The sequence below is a fragment of the Protopterus annectens genome, chromosome 11.part0 (assembly GCF_019279795.1).
Source record: "Protopterus annectens isolate FY-2018-M chromosome 11.part0, PAN1.0, whole genome shotgun sequence".
In the NCBI taxonomy this organism is placed as follows: Eukaryota; Metazoa; Chordata; order Ceratodontiformes; family Protopteridae; genus Protopterus; species Protopterus annectens.
In genome coordinates, this window is record NC_056745.1 from 1,144,823,922 (window position 1) to 1,144,844,902 (window position 20,981).

At 38.2% G+C, this 20,981-nt stretch overlaps 1 protein-coding gene across 1 annotated transcript in view; it reads right to left on the bottom strand.

The window, feature by feature from the left end:
* Positions 1-20,981, bottom strand: part of CCDC146 (coiled-coil domain containing 146) — a 4,019,163-nt gene that overhangs the window by 148,500 nt on the left and 3,849,682 nt on the right. The window contains exon 18 of the mRNA XM_044088498.1: positions 643-891. Coding sequence (XP_043944433.1) covers positions 643-891 — 249 coding nt within the window. The remainder of the gene's footprint in view (positions 1-642; positions 892-20,981) is intronic.

The following is a 20,981-nucleotide window of genomic DNA, read 5'->3' on the forward strand; positions in this document are numbered from 1 at the left end:
ATTACACCAAGCAGGAAAAGAAGAAATAGCACATAATAAAAACTGATATTGGAGGATAAATCTTAATTCTGATAAATCTGATTATAATCTTAAACTCTCGGCTTCACAATATAACCATGTTTAAGATTATCTACATAATATCTGTGAATGTTATTTAATCAGTATGTAAAGCTCACTGTTTTCTTTTGTCTTTATGTTAATGCTATTTCCACTGCATGTAAATGTATTGTGTTCTTCTCTTTATGTTGGAGCTTTTCTCCCCGGGCCTCTACTGAAAAAGGACTTGTATCCAGCTAGACTAGCCCGGTCAACAAATTTAAAATAAAATAAAATGAATAAAAAATAAAATAAATTCACGTAAAATCAGGAAAGCTAAACTATGAATTTACTAAAACTGAACCCACAACATAGGCCACTATAATCAGCATACACAAATATTTAACCTATATACATGAAAATAATCAAATCAAATCAAAATAAACAAACCACCTAAAAAAATCCCCTCATCCCCCTTACCCTCCTTACTTAAATGTTCAAATTCCAAATACATGCAACCACAGTAAAATAGAATTAATTACGCATAGTTGCTACAGTTTTAATAGTTTTAAAATAACAAAATAAATGTGTTATGTGGGCTCTTACCTTTTCTCTTTCTTCCCTTTCCATTTTGTGGTGTTTTTCATTCTTTAATACATTTAACCACTCGTATTCAAAATCTTCACTTGGAGGAAAACCTTGTTCCATCTTCATGTAACATGATTCCAAGAACTGCTCTTTATCTCGGATTTCCTGCTGTAATTTAATGCTGCTTGCTTGCTGCATAGAAAGTTCTGAGACCACAGCCATTATCTTCTTTGTAGAGTCTTTTATCTTTGTTTGCAGTTCATTTACCTAGAATTGAAACCATTAGAAAACAACATAGTAAGGAACCCAGGTTATAAAGAGCAGATGAAGGGGAGACACATGAATGTACTTCCCACCCAAGAATCTTGATGCATCTCAGGACTGATGTTGTTAATACACTTGAGAAGAAGATGAACTATACTTAGCCTCTCACTATCAACTATACTTTCCCCAACATGGCTGACATGTGAACTATGTCTTCATTAATCAGTTATTGGGAACCTCATCCACTCTCCCATTAAAATAAAATACATATTTTATAATAATCAACAATTAATTCTAACTGCAAGTTCTTTAGAAAATGTTCTTGAAATTCAAGGTGAAACATACCTATTAAATACTAGTCCATTTTGAGTTAAATAAGAAAAGAAGGGAATTGCTGCCATGGCCTCACTGGCCTTAGTAGATTTGCAAATCAACAAGTATCATGTACAGTAGATCTACCAGCATCCTAAACTTTTAATTTAGTATTACTGATATTGTTTTCTCAAATAATAGGAATTACTACAGAGATGGGACAACTTGTCAAGGGAATGTAAAACACTGGTGGATTTTTATGACATCCAGTACACATGGTATGTGGTTGCCAAGGTAACACAGGACTTACACGGGCAAAGCAATTCACACATTATTTCTATATCTGAGTTGTAATGACCTCAGAAATTATGATATTAGTAGGCAGATGTATGGGTGAGGGATGGAGGTGGGGGCATAACTTGCTGCAGCATGCAAACTTTTAGTTATGTACTCACCATAACTTCAGATGTTTGGGATCCATCTCGCCTACATTCTGACTGATGGGTTCGGAGCCGATCCCTCGGCTCCGACTGCACGCTTATGCCAAAGAGCGAAGTCTCTTATTGGCTGAGCTTATTATATCCCAGGATGCACCACTACCAATCCCCCAGATCTAGTTTGTCCGCATACATGCACACATGCACGCACTGATTATATAACATCGTCAGATGAAACAAGATAAAAACAGTAGAACTCAAACCGTTCAATCTCTTCTGATCTCCAAGGCAGGGGGAAAGAGGGTGGGTATTAGGAATGTGGAGATGGATCCCAAACATCTGAAGTTATGGTGAGTACATAACTAAAAGATGTTATGTGATCCTATCTCGCCTACATTCTGACTGATGGGACAGCGTCCCTAGCACCTGAATCCTGGGTGGCTCACTGGAAAACACTCCTGAGTACCGTGGAACCAAATGATGCTCGCCCTTTAGATGCCACATCCAATTTATAGTGGGAAATGAAAGTGTGCGGATTGGACCAAGTAGCCGCAGCACAAATCTCAGAAATAGCGAGCTTGGAATGAAAAGCTATAGAAGTCGCCATAGCTCTGGTAGAGTGAGCTTTGATAGATGTTGTAAGTTGCTTATTCCAAGAGGAATAAGCCTGAGTTATACAATCTCTGATCCATTTGGAGATAGTAGCTTTTGTGATGGTTTTACCCAATTTATTGTCTGAGAAGGACACAAACAACTGGTCTGATTTACGAATTTGCTGAGTCCTGTCTAAATAGAAGCGCAATTGCCTGTGAACATCCAATTTATGGAGAGTGTATTCTGCTTCATTGGAGAATTTTGGAAAGAAAACTGGTAGCTCTAGAGACTGTTGGAGACAGAGATTAGAACAGACCTTTGGGACAAAAGATGGATTAGGCCTAAGTGATACTCTATCCTTGTGAAAAATCAAGTACGGTGGTTTGATAGATAGGGCTTGAAGCTCTGAAACTCTTCTTGCAGAGGTAATTGCAACTAAGAAGGCAGTTTTCCAAGACAGATATTTTAACTCACATGTAGCAGCCGGTTCGAAAGGGGAAGATGTTAATGCACGAAGCACCAAATCAAGATCCCACGGAGGCGCAGGATGAAAAACTGGGGGTCTTAACAGGCCCGCACCTTTAATGAAAGTTTTGCATAATCTGCTGCTCATCAATGGAGGATCCATGGATTCGTGAAATTTAGAGATAGCCGCTAGTTGGACTTTAATAGTAGAGACAGAAGATCCTTGATTAAACAGGGATGTTAAGAATTTCAAAACCTCTGGGATCGGAGCAGTGATAGGGTCTAAGCCCCTGAGTTGAGCCCAGATAGCAAACCTCTTCCACTTACTGAGGTACAATTTCTTAGTGGTGGGTTTGTGGGCCGAAGATAAAATGTGAATAACTTCCGGGTCTAATGTGTTATTTCTAACTAAAGTCGGAAGTGGAGGAGCCAAGCTGTCAACTTCAAGGAGTGAAGGGACTGATGTTGTCGTCCCGACTGATGAATTAGCAGATCCGGAGTTAGATCTAAAGTCCAAGGATCGTCCACCGCATGTTTCTTCAGGTAGGGAAACCATACCTGACGAGGCCAGTGCGGAGCAATCAGTATCATTTTGGACCCCAATTGAGAAGCTTTCTGAATGACTTTGGAGAGAAGTGGAATCGGAGGAAAGGCATAAAGTAGCCCTGTTGGCCAAGGTTGTGCTAGAGCATCCATAGCTGCTTCTTCCTGATGTGGCATCAAGGAGAAGAACATTTTGCACTTTGTGTTTTGTGGTGTTGCAAACAGGTCGCAGCACGGCGTCCCCCATCTCCTGAAAACCTGAGCTGCTACTGTTTCGTTTAGGGACCACTCGTGTGGAGAGAGAATTGTCCTGCTTAATCTGTCTGCCAATATATTTGATTTCCCCGGAATGTGGGTCGCTACCAAGAAACGGCTGGTAGCTACAGCCCATTCCCACACCCTCATGGCCTCTCTGCAAAGGGGGTAAGATCTGGTCCCTCCTTGTTTGTTTAGATACCAGACCACCGACATGTTGTCTGTGTGGATGGCGATTATGCCCTGAGGGAGAAAGTTGTGTAAGGCCTATAGGGACAGAAGTACGGCCCTCATCTCCAATACATTGATGTGGAGAAAAGTTTCGTCTGGAAGCCATGAGCCCTGAACTAACCTGCCCAGACAATGCCCCCCCCACCCTGTCTGGGAGGCATCTGTCGTCAGGGTGACCACTGGAGAGGGAATAACAAAAGGACTTCCCTGATTTAGATTGGATGTCTGAAGCCACCAGCGAAGGTCCCGTTTGCATGTTTCTGTAATCATAATGGGGTGATTGAGGGGAAGATCCTGAAAGGACCATTGAGTCGATAATAGCCACTGAAGAATCCTCATGTGCAATCTTGCCAGAGGAACTAGAAGAACCGTGGCAGACATCGAACCTAAAACTTGTAGGACCATCCTGGCTGGGGCCTTGGATCTTGAAATCAGGGCTTGAACTTGGCCTTGTAAAGTTTGGATCCTTTCGGTAGGAAGAAAACGCGCATCAATTTTGAGTCTATCTCTGCTCCTATGAACCTTATGCGCTGAGAGGGCAGCAAGACAGACTTTGACCAATTGAATGTAATTCCCAGGGTAGCACCCAGGGAGATGGTGGCTTTGAGGTTGTCCATTAGTAGATGACTGGTGGTGGCAGTCAGGAGCCAGTCGTCCAGATAGGGAAACACTTGGAATCCAAGACTCCTCAGGTGAGCCGTTACTACTGCCAAACATTTGGTGAACACCCTGGGGGCTGTGGTGAGACCAAAGGGCAGAGCACAAAATTGGAAATGACTGTCTCCCAGGCTGAAGCGCAGATACTTCCTGGATGCCCGATGTATCGGTATTGAGATCTATGGAGCACATCCAAACATCCTTCTCCAACAATGGGAGAATGGATTGTAACGTGACCATTCGGAATTTGGATTTCGTGACGGATTGGTTTAGTCTGCTGAGATCCAATATTGGTCTCAGGTCCCCTGTCTTTTTTGGCACTAAAAAGAACCTTGAGTAATTTCCGGATCCGATCTGGTCTGTGGGGACCGGTTGGATGACTCCTTTTTCTAGCAGCTTTAAAGCTTCTGCGGCTGCAATTTCCCTTTGACTGGGTGGTGGGTCCGGGATTTTTTTGGACGGTGGGGGTGAGTGTGTGAAGGGGATGGTGTAACCTCCGGCAATAATCCGAAGCACCCATCTGTCCTGAGTGATTGACTCCCAGGCTTTTAGGTGCTTGGCAACGGCACCCGACTGGCTCCGGAGCAGCACAGCCGGGCAATCCCTCATGAAGTGTGGGAGGCTGAAGAGCCACGAAAGGACTCGCGGTCTCCAGAATTGCGGGGCCCTCTGCCGCCTCTGGGACGGCGTCTCCCAGAAAAATTTCCCCGTCCTCTGCCTCTGGAAGGGGAATCTTCCTGCTGTTGATGGAAAAACTTACGTGATTTGTGGAACCACATCTTCCCTCCTCCTTTAGCCTTGGGATAAGGCCGAAAGGGAGTGGAATAACGTGCACCTATGGCAGATAAAGTTTTTCCTTCTTGCTCACAGCGGGTAAGAGTGTCTTTAACCTTGGGTCCAAATAAAGAGGACCCATCAAAGGGAGCGTCGGCGAAGGAAGACTTGAAGGCCTCCGCAAAATGACACAAACGGAGCCAGGCTTGTCTCCGTAGAGCCACGCCTGTGCCTGCCGCTCTACCCGCCCCTTCGGCCGCATACGAAATGAGCCTCATGGACGAGTTAGAAATTGAAGCAAGGATAGCCAACTGAGAGCTAACCGACTGGGCTAGCTGCTCAGGTAGGTTACCTGAGAGGGAATCTGACAGCTCCTTGACCAGATCCCTCTGAAGCCTGGTAAAATGTGCCAAATAATTCAGGGACCTTAAAGTAAAGGCCGCTGAAGTCAGGGTATGCTTCCCGTACCGGTCCATGCTCCTAGACTCCTTATTAGGAGGATGGACGGATGTTGAAGCCTCTGCCACGTCCTGTTGTGTAGCAGATGCCACCACCATGGCATCTACAGCCACGCCTTTAGTGAGGAACTCCTTCTCGGGTGGGGCAGACAAAAATTTGTTAGGACGAGAAGGGACTGGTTCCACGGTATCTGGATGTTCCCACGCCCTCCGACAAACTAAATCCAGGAGCTCGTCAAAGGGCGGAGACACCCAGGAGGTGGAGGGCTGAGCCCCGAAGGCCTTGAGGAGCACTGACTCATCAGCAGAGGGGGGTTTGGATATCCAGCCGCCTCGTTGTTTGAGGATCTCTAAGATGTCTGCAAATGAGACATCATCCGAGGACGACTGGGGACCCCTCCGCATCATCAAGATCAGTGTCCGATGTAATAGACTCGGGGAGTCCACGTGCTTCCTCTTGCACGATCTCTTCCTTGGGGTTCCTCTGAAGACAACTCGAAGAACCCTCAGGAGGAGAGGAACCCCCAATGGGGGTAACCTCAGGCCCAGGGGCTCCGCTGCCTAAGGACAGGGAAACTGCCAAAGACCCAGTCTCCACGCCCAGGGAAGGTGCCGGTAAAGCCGGAGAGATGGTCAAGAAGACTTGGCCAAGGCACTCCTCATAGCTCTGAAAGCCGGACCCCAGAATCCTGGGAGTGTCCGGTCCCCGGAGCCATGATAGCAGACGGAAGTCCCGCAGCCGAAGCACCGAGAGGGAGGCTCGGAACCGACAGCATAGGTCCCGAAACATCACCCCCAGGTCCAGCCGAAGAAGTCCGTGTACCAAACTCGGACCCGAAGGCCGGGGTTGGAGTAAGGGTCGGAGCCGACCCTAAGATCTCCACCGGCTCCAACAGTACCTGCTCCGACGGAGCCGAAGCGGTCGGAGGAGGAATAGCAATGACATGGGCATGGGCCATCGGCTCCGAAGCCAACTGGGTCGGAGCCGAAACAAATTTTTGAAAGACTGGGGACTGGAACAGTCTTTTGAGCACCCTGTCTATGTCCGAATCTGACATCCTCGATGACCTAGAGGATACTGAACGGGTTCGAGATGGCCTCTCCAACGGCCCCAAGGGGCTAGGGGACCGGCTCCGAGGCGACTCGATGACTATCGGCGCCGAAGGAATATCCACACTAGTTTCCATCGGTGCCGAGGAGGACTTCGGCGCCGAGGAGGAAGTGTCTGAGCGGACAACCTTTGTCGGCTCCGAGACCAGTGGAGCCGACGAAGGTGACCCGCCTCTCGATGCCCCAGCCATCGGCTCCGAAGCCAGAGGAGTCGAGACTGGTGGCATCGAGGCAGACCGTTCCGCCCTCGGCTCCGAAGTCCTTGGAGCCGAAGGAGAAGCCTGCCTATGTCTTTTGGCGGTCGGATCCGACGGACTGGTCGGAGCCGACGCCCTTTTCTTTTTAGCGGGAGAAGGAGAGGATGCTAAAGCTTCTTCGAAGGAGGGTTTTACAAGACCTTTTAATATGAGCTTATTTTTCCTCTCTTGGAGGACCCTCGAGGAAAAAGCGTGACACACACTGCAGGACTCCTGCAAATGCTTTGCACCCAAACAATAAACACAGAGAGTGGTCATCTGTGATCGACATTTTAAAGTTGCACTTGGTGCACTTTTTAAAGCCTGAAGGCCTAGGTACCTGAGACATTCCGGTGAATTAAAGTCCAAAACACAGTACAAACACTGTAAATTATTAAGAAATTCTCTCTTCTTTGATCTTTTTTAACAAGAAAGATAAACTATCCACAGTATAAAGGATCCGAGATCCCTAACAAAACAGAAGTCACCTACAATCAAAAAGACCGGGAAAGGCCTTTACACACAAGAGGTACTCCTAGTCAACACTCACAACACAAGAATTTACTAAGTAAATTCCACCAAACTCACTCAAAACACAAGAATAGCTGTTAAAACAGCTTTTGTTGAAGAAAAATAGAAATTCCTGACAGAAAAACTAGTGAAATTAATCACTACTTAGCTCAGCCAGCTCGAGACCACGTCTTCACTTGTTAGCGGCAAACGAGATCTGGGGGATTGGTAGTGGTGCATCCTGGGATATAATAAGCTCAGCCAATAAGAGACTTCGCTCTTTGGCATAAGCGTGCCGAGTCGGAGCCGAGGGATCGGCTCCGAACCCATCAGTCAGAATGTAGGCGAGATAGGATCACATAACATCATTTGTTTAGCATTGTTAGGTGAAGCAAGACTCAGATTCGGTGAAATGTGGATTGGATTTTTTTGTTTTGGTATGTTCATCACATCCTTTTAACTTTAAAACATTGCCAGAGTTGTCTTCTAGAACCCTGGTAATCGGTGATAAATATAAATGTTTTACCGTACACTTGGATACCACAATAATGTAGATGAGCTCTATACGTTTATATACTTTGCAGCTTGCTGGAATACATGGCTATGTCTGAAGCTGAGGTATAGTCAATATATATCTTTAAATGCACACTGTTTACATTTCTATTTTGCTGTTTATATCAAGGAACATGTATCATTTAGCTTGTTTTAGGCTTACATCAGCTGCATGACATTACATTGAAGTATACTTCATTTACATTATAGCAACATATCAGCACAGATATTAAATGAAAGCAGGCATATATGGTATGAAGGTTTGCTATCAGAAGCTTGCCATTATACCTATTACACCCAACTTACTCAAAAGAGAATAACAAAAAAGAAAGAGAAAAGACTGTTATTTGCACTCCAAAACATTTTTATCAGCTCCCTGAGCCAAATGTTACACAATGTACCCACACAGTACTGTACATACATGTTGGTATGGATGAAAACTTTCAAACACTGCCTTATGACCCACATGGATTGATGGGACACACTGTCTGAAAACAGAAATGAGAGAAGCCTTTGTAATGCAGATGCTTCCAAACAACGTGATAATCATGGACTACAACTGCTATACAAAGTAGCCTTCATAACACTAATGTTTAAAAACAAAGAGTGATCAGATCAAAAGCACACAGATGGGAGGCTGAAACATATTCCAACAAAACAGTGTCTGCAGACAAAGAGTACAACTTGTTTCCTGAGTGTTTCTTAACAAAAAAAATTTTGTTGAAGACCTCACATTTGTTTATGTGTAGTAGTCTCAGACTGCTCTGTATACTTTCTAAATGAGCAATATGTTCTAATGGGTAGTTCCAATACTCATACAGGAAGTTAGTAACAACGCATAACACAGTGTCCTATTTTTGTCTATAAATGCTAATATTCTACACTTCAGACTAAATAAATGAATGTTTTTACAATACTTAAAGCTAACTATATGAATTAATCCACAACTTTCCTTTTTGTAAAGCTTTATTGCCCTGGCTACATACCTAAGTACTTAAGAATGGCTCAGCAGACATTTAAAATAGCATCTGACATAAGACTTTCTCTATTCTGCATATACCTTAACCACGTCTGTGAAGAGTGTATCTGAGTGTTTGTGTGTGTGTGTGTGTGTGTGTGTGTGTGCATGTGCATGCATGCGTGTAGGTGTATATGTGTGTACAGATATGTGCAAGTATAGCTATAGGGTGTTAAATGACACATAAAACTGCAATGCAGTCTGAGCTGCATCTTTACTCTGGTTTCTAGTTTAGTCTTAATCTTTTATTTAAATAGTAGTTGTGAAAATTTTAGCACACTGTGTGAAATACATATTAAAAATAATTCAGTGCAGAGAAACAGTGTCATTCAAAAACTAAGGTGCAATAGTACTTGAATCTTTGCAAATACCTAGCTTGGAATTAGGAGGGGATATGAACAATACTGTATCATATTAGCTTTAGTTTTATTCCCGGGCTTTATATTCTTCACTGTTTTGAATGTTTTCCTTAATTTTCAATTATAATTACAGTATTAAGGAAATACCAGCATTGTATGACAATACAAAATTACAGTCCAAATGAAAAGAAAGTATGTTACTCCACGACAATCGAAGCTGACCCACTGTGTAAAATTCAAAAATCCTTTATTGGAAAACAAGTAAGCACTTTCACGTTTGTATCAACGCTTAATCAGACTTTCAAACTACCTTATACAGAGCTCCATATAAATACTATCATTTATTTAAAACAACCAATAAAATCCTAATTGAATAAATATAATTGCAACACTCTTAAAGTGCCCTCACTTGTATTCACACATCACTGATTTACTTAACAGCGAAGAATTAAATAAAAGTCTAGAGCACAACATAGAACATATAGATAATAAATAATAAATATTAAATATTAAACATGAGCAAAAGTCTAGAACACATATTTTCATATAAAGACAGTTAGCTATAACCAACTTGTAATACAATATATAACTACATATCAATGCTTGAGGGGGCGATCTTTGGGAAAGGGTTTTAAAGAAACCCTTTCATTCAGCCCATGTCCTCTAGCTGCTTGTAATCTTATAATCCACTTTCCTTCTTTTTCTCTAAATAATTTGCTATGTCTCCTAGTCTTTCTGTTGGAATAACTAACTCTAAAACTAAAAATTTAAAACTATGCGTTGTGTCTTTATGAATAACATGTCTAGCTATGGCATTACCTTCATTTTCTCTATTAATAGCGTATATATGTTCTCTTATTCTCTCTCTTAAGGTCCTGTTCATTTTGCCAACATAAAAACTGTTACATTTTTGACACACTGCTAAGTAAACTACATTCCCAGTCCTACAATCTGTGTATTGTTGAAATTCATATTTCTGATGTGTATCTGGATGTATGAAAATATTAGTATTAGCTATATAGCTACATTGATTACAGTGACGACAGGGAAAAGACCCTCTTCTAACTGAGAGGGCTTCTTTCTTATTGTTCCTCTCATAACACACGATTTGTTTCAATGTATTTTTATAACTAAAGCTAGGGCTAATACCAACCGATTTTTTTTATATCTTCATCTAATAATAACATGTTCCAATTCTTTTTAATTAGTTGTGTTATTTTCTTATTATTTGTATAAGGAATAACAAGTCTATTGTTCCTACAAGTGGAAATAACTCTTTGTCATTCTTGTGACTGTCCTGTCCTCTTAATATATGGTAATCCTACTGTATCTCGTTCTATTTCTCATATAACACTTAGATCACTAGTATGATACCCTCTTTCCATAAAATCTGCATTCACATCTCTAATAGCTTCATGAAATACCTCATCTTCACTCACTATACGTAAGGTCCTAAGTGCCCGACTTTTAACAATGTTTCTATGAATATGTGAAGGATGCATACTACTGTGATGCAACAATGTATTTCTCCTACAGGGTCTTTTAAAGACTTTTGTGGTTATCACTCCATTACACCTTTTCAATAGTACATCCAAAAATTCTATTTCTTTTTGGGAACTCTTGCCAGTTAACATAAGAAAAGTTGTTATCCCATTAATATAGGTGATAAACTCCTCTTGTGTGGAAGAATCCCTTCCCAAATGAGGAATATATCGTCCACAAAATGCCTCTAATATTTAATAAATGGAGAATAGAGAGTATGTTCTAAGATGTATGTGCACTCCCAATATGCCAAGACTAAATTTGCATAGGAATTGGCACAAGGTGTGCCCATTGCTACGCCCATGATCTGTAAATAATAGCCTCTATCATATGTGAATACACTGTTTGTGAGTATAAGCTCCATCATCAACACAGTTACTCTGATAATTCTATCATTATTAAATCCTCTCTGTATCAAAAATAAACTGAAGTATTCAATGCCCACATCATTAGGTATACTCGTAAAAAGTGATTTAACATCTAGCATGACCATATAATCAGTAGCAATATGTAAGCTACTATTATTATAGGATCCCAGGGTCTCTAAAAAATGCTTTGTGTCCCTTAAAATTGAGTTGGTCAACTCAACTAGTGGTCTCAGTTGTTTTTCTATGTAAATCGACATGGCTTCTGTTAGCCACCCTTTACTGGATACAATCAGTCTAAATGGAGGATTTACTAGTGTTTTGTGTATCTTGGGGAGACCCCTAAAAGTTGGTACTAGTGGTTTCTCTACCAGGAAATATTTATAAAGCTCACCATCTATAATATTACACATCAACATAGCATAGAGATCATCATAGACCCTCTTAATTACTGTATCTAACTGGGATTTAGTTAAACTCTTATATGTGTTTGTATCTGTTAACATGTCATTCATACTAATATGATAGAAGTCTTTATCTAATATCACTACCCCTCCCCCTTTGTCGGCTGGTCTAATAACACTCAAACTATTATTCTCTAAAGACTTCAAAGCTTGTCTCTCTTCCTTGCTCATGTTATAAAATCCTATTTTGCGTTGATGTTTTTCAAAATGAAATGCTGTTAATAAATCATTCTCACATGCTTTCTCGAAACTATCCAATAATGGATGTAAAGTAGGTGTATACATTGAAGGTTTCCTAAAAATGCATTCATTATTAGCATTATTGTTATCACTACTATTATTATACTGTAAAGATAAAACCAGATTCCTTGTAAAACATTTCACATCCATTATTAAATCTATCACATCAACTTGTTGTGAAGGAATAAAGGATAAATCTTTATCCAACACCTTTTGCTCAATAGCGGTCAATACATACTTCGACAAATTTATGGTAAGGTCCAACTGACTGGTTTCAGCGTTTTTTTCTGAAACTCGTGTTGCTCATATGATATCTTCCGTTTCCTCCCCATAAAATGTGGGCTCCATGGCTGTCGATTCACTGGTCAAAATGGAAGCAGAAAAGGGAGTGATGAAAGGTCACTCATAACTGTTACTGGTCCTGTTGCTGGTAAATTCACTTTCCTTCTTATCACAGGTTCTCCAAACGCCGTGGCCTGTGTATCAGATAATTTGTGACTTACTGGTAATGTCCCTGTTGCTGCCGTTGTTGTCCCTCCACTGAGGGGTGGAAAAGATGTCATCATCGAGGAAGTGGATGGTTGGACAGGATGTGCTATAGATTGTCCTCTCATATGTGAGGGGGTAACGTCTCTGGTTCGAGTAGGTTCCCTTGGCCAGGAAAACATGTTCCCCCTACTGAAATCGAAATGATCCCTTTCAAGTTTTTTCTTTTTAGCTAACATTAATCTACTGTCAAGGGAAGTAAGTGTGGTTGAAAGTTCATCAACAAATTCTTCCATTTTTGTGCTCGATAGCAACGAGCTCAATTCTTGTTCCATTTTATTAATATCATTGTATGACATAATATAAAATTAGTTTGAATTCTGCAGCATCCTATATATTTCATTGATCTCTAACCCCAAATTTTATAATTTTATTATCAATATTCCTATAAAAAGCATCCTTATAGTTTGAAAATTATGCACAATTGGAACCTCTCTGGTTGCCTGTTCTCTCTTCCAAAACAACACTGATATTGAAAACTGTATTTTTTTAAATGTTTGCTACCTTGCCACACTTTCTGATCTGACAGTTGTTGACATTTAACCAGCACAGTAGTAGATGTAAGGAACCGTTCCTCCAAAATTTTGGAGGAACGGTTCCTTGCCTCTGTGTGGCTTTGTTGTTTTAAAGTTTTTTGTGAATTTTTATACAGTAGTAGATGTGCCATAACATAATTCAGAGGAGGCTAAAACCTAAATGTACAGTCCATGATAGTAACATCATCATAACATACACTGCAGAAGACCTGTAACTGAATAACTTAAAATTGTCACACACATTGTGTAGCTCCTGCTTGCTGAACTTCACAAAAGTTTCAATAATTTTACATCTAGGTCACTAAGTATTTACCTTCACACAGGACACAAAAATGCAATACAATTACATATATATATATATATATATATATATATATATATATATATATATATATATATATATATACATACACATACATATATACATATACATATACCAGTACAAATCCAAAGAGAACCCAATAGAACACCAAAACCACCACTGCTGGAGCAAAATTTTACTGTTTTTAAAAGTAAACGTAGGTTTCTCATACCATATGCTTTTATGGTATTTTAAATTACAACAAGTTGTTCATGAAATACCATCAAATCTACAGGATAAATATATTTCTACAGATAATAATTCAACAAAACCTAACTTTACACACGTTTTATTGACTTACACTAGTGATGTGAGCTATACATGAGAAGTGATAAGACATAACAGGAATATCTTAAGAAGTGATCCAACTATCCAGGAGAGAAACCTTTGTTTACTTTTAAAAACAGTAAAAATTTGAAGAAGATCTTAAATATGGGTTACACTAGAACTCATACACCCAATATTAGAAGAAAAGGCACCTTTCCCTGTAAAAATTGCACTAGTTGTACACATATTTGGGAGACACAAATGTTTATGCATCCTGTAAGCCAAAGAATTTATAAATTAAATACATATGCAGACTGTAGAACTTGGAATGTTATATATGTCACATGTTGTCAAGACTGTACTACTTTTTATGTAGGGAAAACTAATAGGCAATTTAAGAAAATAATTTCAAAACATAGTGATATTAGACTTATGGATTTAAAGAGTCCCTTATATAAAAATATATCTTGCCATCCCACACACAAGTTCCACTTTTTAGTAATGCAAGTTGTCAAGTTAACAAATAGAGGAGGTGATATTACATTGGACACAGAATGTAAAGAGGCACAATGGATAGCTGACCTTATGGCTGATAAACCTCGTGGTTTAAACACATGCCTACCAATAAAACCATTTTTGAAGAAAAGAAGAATTAAATAAGTCAGCATGTCACCTTATTACATACTATATATTCACCTATTTTTATTCATATGTATATTTTACATTCTTATGTATGGTCTAGTCAGATTGACTGTATGTAACACCTATTCTAGAAAGGTTTAGAATAACTTCATTATTTATAATATTTTATAGTTAGAATAACCATCACCCCCTGGTTTATAGTTGTTGCTTTGTAAAATGCTAGGCATATCACCCATACCTTTCAAGTGTACAGCTTTTCTCAGAATGTCACGATTTTTGCCTTACATTTTTGGTCCGTTTTCATAAAAGTGTGGCTGTCTAGCAAATTAGCGACAAATTATTAAAGACTGAAGTTAGAAAATAATGAAAGACATTTGAGTTTTAGACCTCGTACCCTTCAGAAAGTTCATGCTAATGCAAAACCTGTTATTCTATCAACCTTCTAAGTTTGTAAGATCAGTATTTCAAAATTGTCCCTATTTGTACCACTTTTTATGGCTTTGAACAGATTCCTTACTCTAAGAGGTTGAGAGGTATGATATCACCACATTTTAGTAGCTGTTACCTGTTAAATATTAGGTACCTCTTTTTATTTTAAATACCACTATCAATAAATATTAGACTTTAGTTTATTAAGATATTGACTCTGGTCATTTTCACTTCCCTTACTCCAATGATATTAATTTATTAATTTATCCATAGATTCACAGGAAATCCATGTTTCGATATTTGTTAGAACACATACCGTTTATTTGGTGTCATACAACAAGTTTGTTGTTTCGTTTGTATTTGTTCAATTATGTACAGAACAGTTATTTTAGATTGCAGCTTAAGTTATTATGAGAATAGCTTAAATTATTTTTTTCCGCAATCTTGACTTGTGAATTTGCTACTGGCCGAAGGCAAATAAATGGTATTGGTGCATTGAATTAATATCACTTATTTGATAACAGACAATTTCATAATCTTTTTCTTCTTTCGGCTTTTCCCGGTTAGGGTTCACCACAGTGGATCACCTGTCCACCCATGATTGGCAGTAGAGTTTTATGGTGTTGAGTTGCCAGCCCAGCGCCCAACCTTCCATAGAAGGCACACACATGCACACACTCACGCCTAGGGCAAATTTAGAGTGTCCAATCCACCTACAGCATGTCTTTCAGTGGTCTGAAATACGTTATTTTTATTTACAAACAGAATTTCATTTATTTTTTTTTATAACATCTAGATTTATGTATTTGTATTTTAGATAGGTACTCTGTTGTATTTTGATTTTAACCATTGCCATAGAACTCTTACATGATAGGCCATAAAGTACAGGCTTAATACGTGAATAGTGATACTTCTAATGAATTTTAGTAGGACACCTTCACAGATTTTTGATAGTGATTTGGCCGATAAGTTCTACCCTTAGTTTTTATTCGCCATGAGAATGCTGTTCACCTTAATGAGTTTTGGCTATCGAAAAACCAAGTATTGTTACCAATGTAAATGTATTGTTATATGACTGGTTATGACAAACAGTTCTAATGGGTTTAAAAGATGATTTATTTTTTTTCCTGTTGTTTAAACATATGTATTTTAGCATTCAGTTGAGTTTCGTCATATTTCAGTATAATACTTTGGTCTTAATTGATTGGCAATGAAGAATAATTTTAATTGGCTAAACATTTAATAAATTTTGATAGACATTCTTATAACTCTAACTTTGATTCATTGCTTATGCTTTAGCTGAAAACATTCTTAACTGGAATATATGTACACTAGCATTTGGTGAGCTCTGCCGTATCTTAGTATAATACTTTGGCCCTTTTGATTGGCTATGAAGACTAGCTCTAATATTTAATTGGCTGAACATATAGCAAATGTTGATAGGACATTCCCATAAACCTTCAATCCTGATTCGCTGTATGTGCTATGGGCCGTAAACAGCTATCTGTAAACTTCATTGGCCAAATAGAGTATTGTTTATTTCAATATGTTTGACTTATGAAGCAATTAAGTTTTGCTATTATTATACAGCATGTATAGCAGTTCCAATAGCTATTTAGATAAGTATAGATCAAACTTTATTCAATAACATTATTAATAACGAACTGAAACTGGTTACAGAGATTACTTTCCAAAAGTACTAAACTTAATCTCCACTGGCCAGTTAAAGTACTGATCTTTTTTGTGAAATAATGCTGCTTTGTCAACGTTACTTATTCGTCAAAAATGAACTTTGACTGAAGTTTCAACTCATGAGCTTGAAGTGTTCTTGTGACCATATACTGTAGTATACGGTGAGACGCTTGGGCATATATTTTAGCATGAAATACACTCTACATATGTAGAGAAATATTAACAAACAACATCAACAATAATGGACTGTGATTTGCTATATAGGCTACTATCTAAGATCACAAATATTTAATTCTTATTTTTTAGTTAAAATATTAATTCCCTTAGGGAAGTAGTGGTGTGTGTTAATAATGAATTTTAATGAAGTTTTAGTTCTTATGAGTTTAAAGTGTGTTCATGACTTTGTATTGAAGAATACGATGAGATGTTTGATTACATACTTTAGTGTGTAATACACTTTAGTAGATAGAAGCTGCGGTGGTGCAGCGGTAGCATTGTCGCCTCACAGCAAGAAGTTCTCCCGTTCGATTCTCGGCTGGAGCGCCTTCTGTGTGGAGTCTGCATGTCCTCCCTGTGGTTGAGTGGCATTCGAAAGACATGCGTGAATGGGCGTGCCTTCGTTGAAGTTTGGGCGTCAAGCTGGCACCTCAGCACTGTAAAAATCTACTGCCAATTATTAGCAGACCAGAGTTCCGCTGTGGTGACCCCTAACTGGGAAAAGCCTAAAGAAGAAGAACAAAAACACTTTAGTAGATAGACAAAATTTCATTGGATAACACCATCAATAATGAATCTTGATTTGTTACACAAGGTATTGGCCAAAATTACTAAATCTTATTTTCTACTGACCAGTTAAAGAACTGATTTTCTATATAAAGTAGTCTTGATTTTATTTCAAGTTTTTAACTTTGTAAGCTTGAAAACACGCTTTTGTTTTGTAGAATATGATGGGATACTTGGTTATATATCTGTTTTAGCACAAAACATGCACTAGTAGACAGAGGAAACTTTATTGGATAACAAGATTAATATTTAATTTTGATTCGCTCTACACTCTATTGCCTAAAAACCATTAAAATTTAACTTTGAGTGGCCAGTTGAAGTGATGCTCCTCAAAAATTATTTTGTGTAAAGTCACAATTTTTCAGGCCTGAAAAAGCATTAGCAACTTTGTATTATAGATTATGATGAGACATGAAAACATATATTTACTTTAGTGTGAAATATACTGTATATATGTAACTGCCCACATATTTAGCTTGCAAGAACACTTTAGGATAATTTCCTTTAGTTTTATTTATAACTAAAACCCGAATTTGATTGGTAGATGCATTGGTGGCCAAAATATATGCTCTTTATATTATTACTTTTATTTTTAATTTATAACATGACACCTAAGCACTATATTTAAGCATCATATATAACTTTGTAGTAGATAGCGTATGGTTTATTTTGATTCTTAACATATAAGACATTTAGAGTATTTGTACTGGTCTACAAATTCACCACTAGATTTTGATTGGTTATGGTATGATATGTATGCTTTTATGGTATTTTTAAATCACAGCAAGTTGTTCATGAAATACCATCAAATCTGCAGGATAAATTTATTTTTTTAGATTCATGGACTGAGTAATATTTTTTTTAGATTCATGGACTGAGTAATGTAAAATAACATTTGTTATATCTGTCTTGATCATCTTAGATGAATAAGAAGGATTAGTTGCTTCAACACGAAGTCCACTTCATCTTATAGAAGACTATTGTTATACAAAAACTTAAATACATGAAGTAGCCTTCTATTTATGATGACTATTACCAAGGAATACTTTTTAAGCTTTAGCAACCAAATAATCTTTGGACGTTAGTCTGTTTATCTAGCAAGATTTATACAGTAACTATATAGTAGGAGTTTTACAAGAAAAACAAAAATGATCTGGTTCCACACAGCAGTGAAAATCAATATGTCCTTTATTGTAGTAAGGTAAGCGCTTTCTCAGAATAACATCCGCTTCATCAGACCAACAAAGATAGAATAACAGTTAAATTTTTAAACACTAAAACATCCAATCAAAAATCAGATAAACTGTGCATCATAGCTAAAAGCCATGTGATACAATATATCTGTAGAATATGTAGATCTTTTAAAAAATGGAATAAAAACAGACTAAATGAACAATATGTACTTAAAAATGGTAACAAATACAATAGCAAAAAATAATAAAAGATGGACTATTGAAATATATATGATAAAATATTAAAAGAGAAATCAATGCTTTAATGGCCGTGCTTTAAGGAAGGGTTTTAGGAAAACTCTGTTGTTTAAACCAGGAGGTTTATCAGCTTGAAAGTGCAAAATCTATTTCTGTTCACTAGATTCTTTTCTATTATTTATGTCACCCCCTCCTCTCTTGGTATTATGCAGAATCTCTAGTACCATAAAGCTAAATTTTATGTTCTTTACCCTCTTTAGCTACTTGCAGTGATAGTGCGCTGGTTTCTTTAACATTCCTAATAACCCTAAGCTGTTCAAGTGTTCTATCCTTAAACACCCTGTTTGTTTTCCCTATGTAAAATGAGAAGCAGGTAGTACAATAGCAACAATAGACAACATTTTTTGTTCGACAGTCTATAATATTGAATTTTAACATTGTTATTGTATTTTTTTAGTGCATCTCTTTTGTTTCATATCATGTAACCTTTATTGGGTATTTAAGTCTTTGGTATTATGTTTCAGTAGTTCTGATGAAGTCCTACAAAAGATGAAAATGTTTAACTACTGACTGGAATTTTTCATTAAACGTTTGAGTGTTCACTGCCTAGCCTCTCCTTTTTGTTATTGGTTCGAGTGGACGTGTAAGTTCTATAATAAGTTTACTGCAGTGGAAGTTATTATTTTATAGTTTAATTTCTTTCTGATTGTGGTTTTATTATAATATTTAAATATTGTTAGGTTCAGGGATTGAGTAAAGGGGCTAACAGTGCAAAGAGCCTAAGAGGAGTATCACACTATAGCTTCAGATTACAATTATAGCAAAAAACATAATTTTTAGTCTGACAAAAAAAAAATTTTATGTACTCACCATAACATGCCATATGTGTTTTCCATTTTCATTCTTCCTTAACTGATGGGTTTGAATGCCCGGCCAACCAAACATCCCTCAGATTGAGTTTACTGCCCCTAGATATAAAGGAACAAGTGTATTACAAAAATTAACAAAGGCAAAAAGGAGAAAGGAAGCTGGAGCTCAAACGAAGAACAGAGATTCCTGTACAACTCATAGATCTATCCAGAAGCAAGGGATGGGGGCAGGTGAGTGGGAAGTTGAGGAAGAGTGATGGGAACACAGATGGAACATTATGGTGAGTACATAATTTTTATCTGATATTGTCCTTTTTATTCATTCCTGAACTGATGGGACAGAGTCCCCAGCTATTGTATCCCTGGGAAGCCCTCATGGAAGGATATTTCGAAGTACTGCATAGCCAAAGGTTACTCATGCTTTGAAGTCAAATCTAATTTGTAATGAGCTATAAAGGTATGAGAATTAGACCAAGTTACAGCTGCATAAATGTCATCCAAGGAAGCTTTTGATCAAAAGGCTGAAGAAATTGCCACAGACCTTGTGGAATGGGCTTTAGGAAATTTGGGCAAGGATAAACCTGTTTTTACCATAAACAAAGGAAATGTGTTCAGTTAGCCATTTGGCTAACATAACTTTGGCTACTGGTCTGCCCAATTTGCTAGTAGAAAAGGAAATAAATAACTGATTAGATTTCCTGAAGTCTTTGGTTCTGTGAAGATAAAAGTGAAGTTGTCTATGCATGTCCAAAAGGTGGAGCATATACTCTCCTTTATTTGAAAATTTTGGAAAGAAAAGTGGTAGCTTAATGACCTGGTTTACGTTAGACTCAGAAGCTACTTCAAGCAAGAAAGGTAGATTTTTCACAAGGACATCCTGTCTTTGTGAAAAAAAAAAACAGGTAAGGGAGGTTTAGAAACAGAGTCTGGAGTTTGGATACTTGCCTAGTTGATGTAATAGTGGCCAGAAAAAAAATGGTTTTCCCAGACAAAAATGTAAGTTCTACTTTGGCTGAAGGTTCAAAGGGAGCTTGTTTCAAGGCCTGAAGCATGACAGTTAAATCCCAAGGAGGAGAAGGATCTTTTAATGGGGGTCTAAGTAAAACGGCTCCCTTAAGAAAGGCTTTACATAGTTTAGAAGCTAAGGTACAGTTATTTTTGCCCAGTTGGAAATTTGAAATGGCAGCTAATTGTCTTTTAATAGTGAAAACTTTGCACCTTCATTGAAAACTGATGTTAAAAACTCAAGGACAGATGCACTGGTGCTGAAAAATGATCCAGGTCCATGCTAATGGCCCAGAAAACAAATCTCTTCCATTTAGAAGATTTTTGAGAAGATAATAGGATACGACGTATTGGGGAGGAGAGCCTGGACTATCTAGCAATCAATGGAATTGGAGAAACAATGCAGTCAGT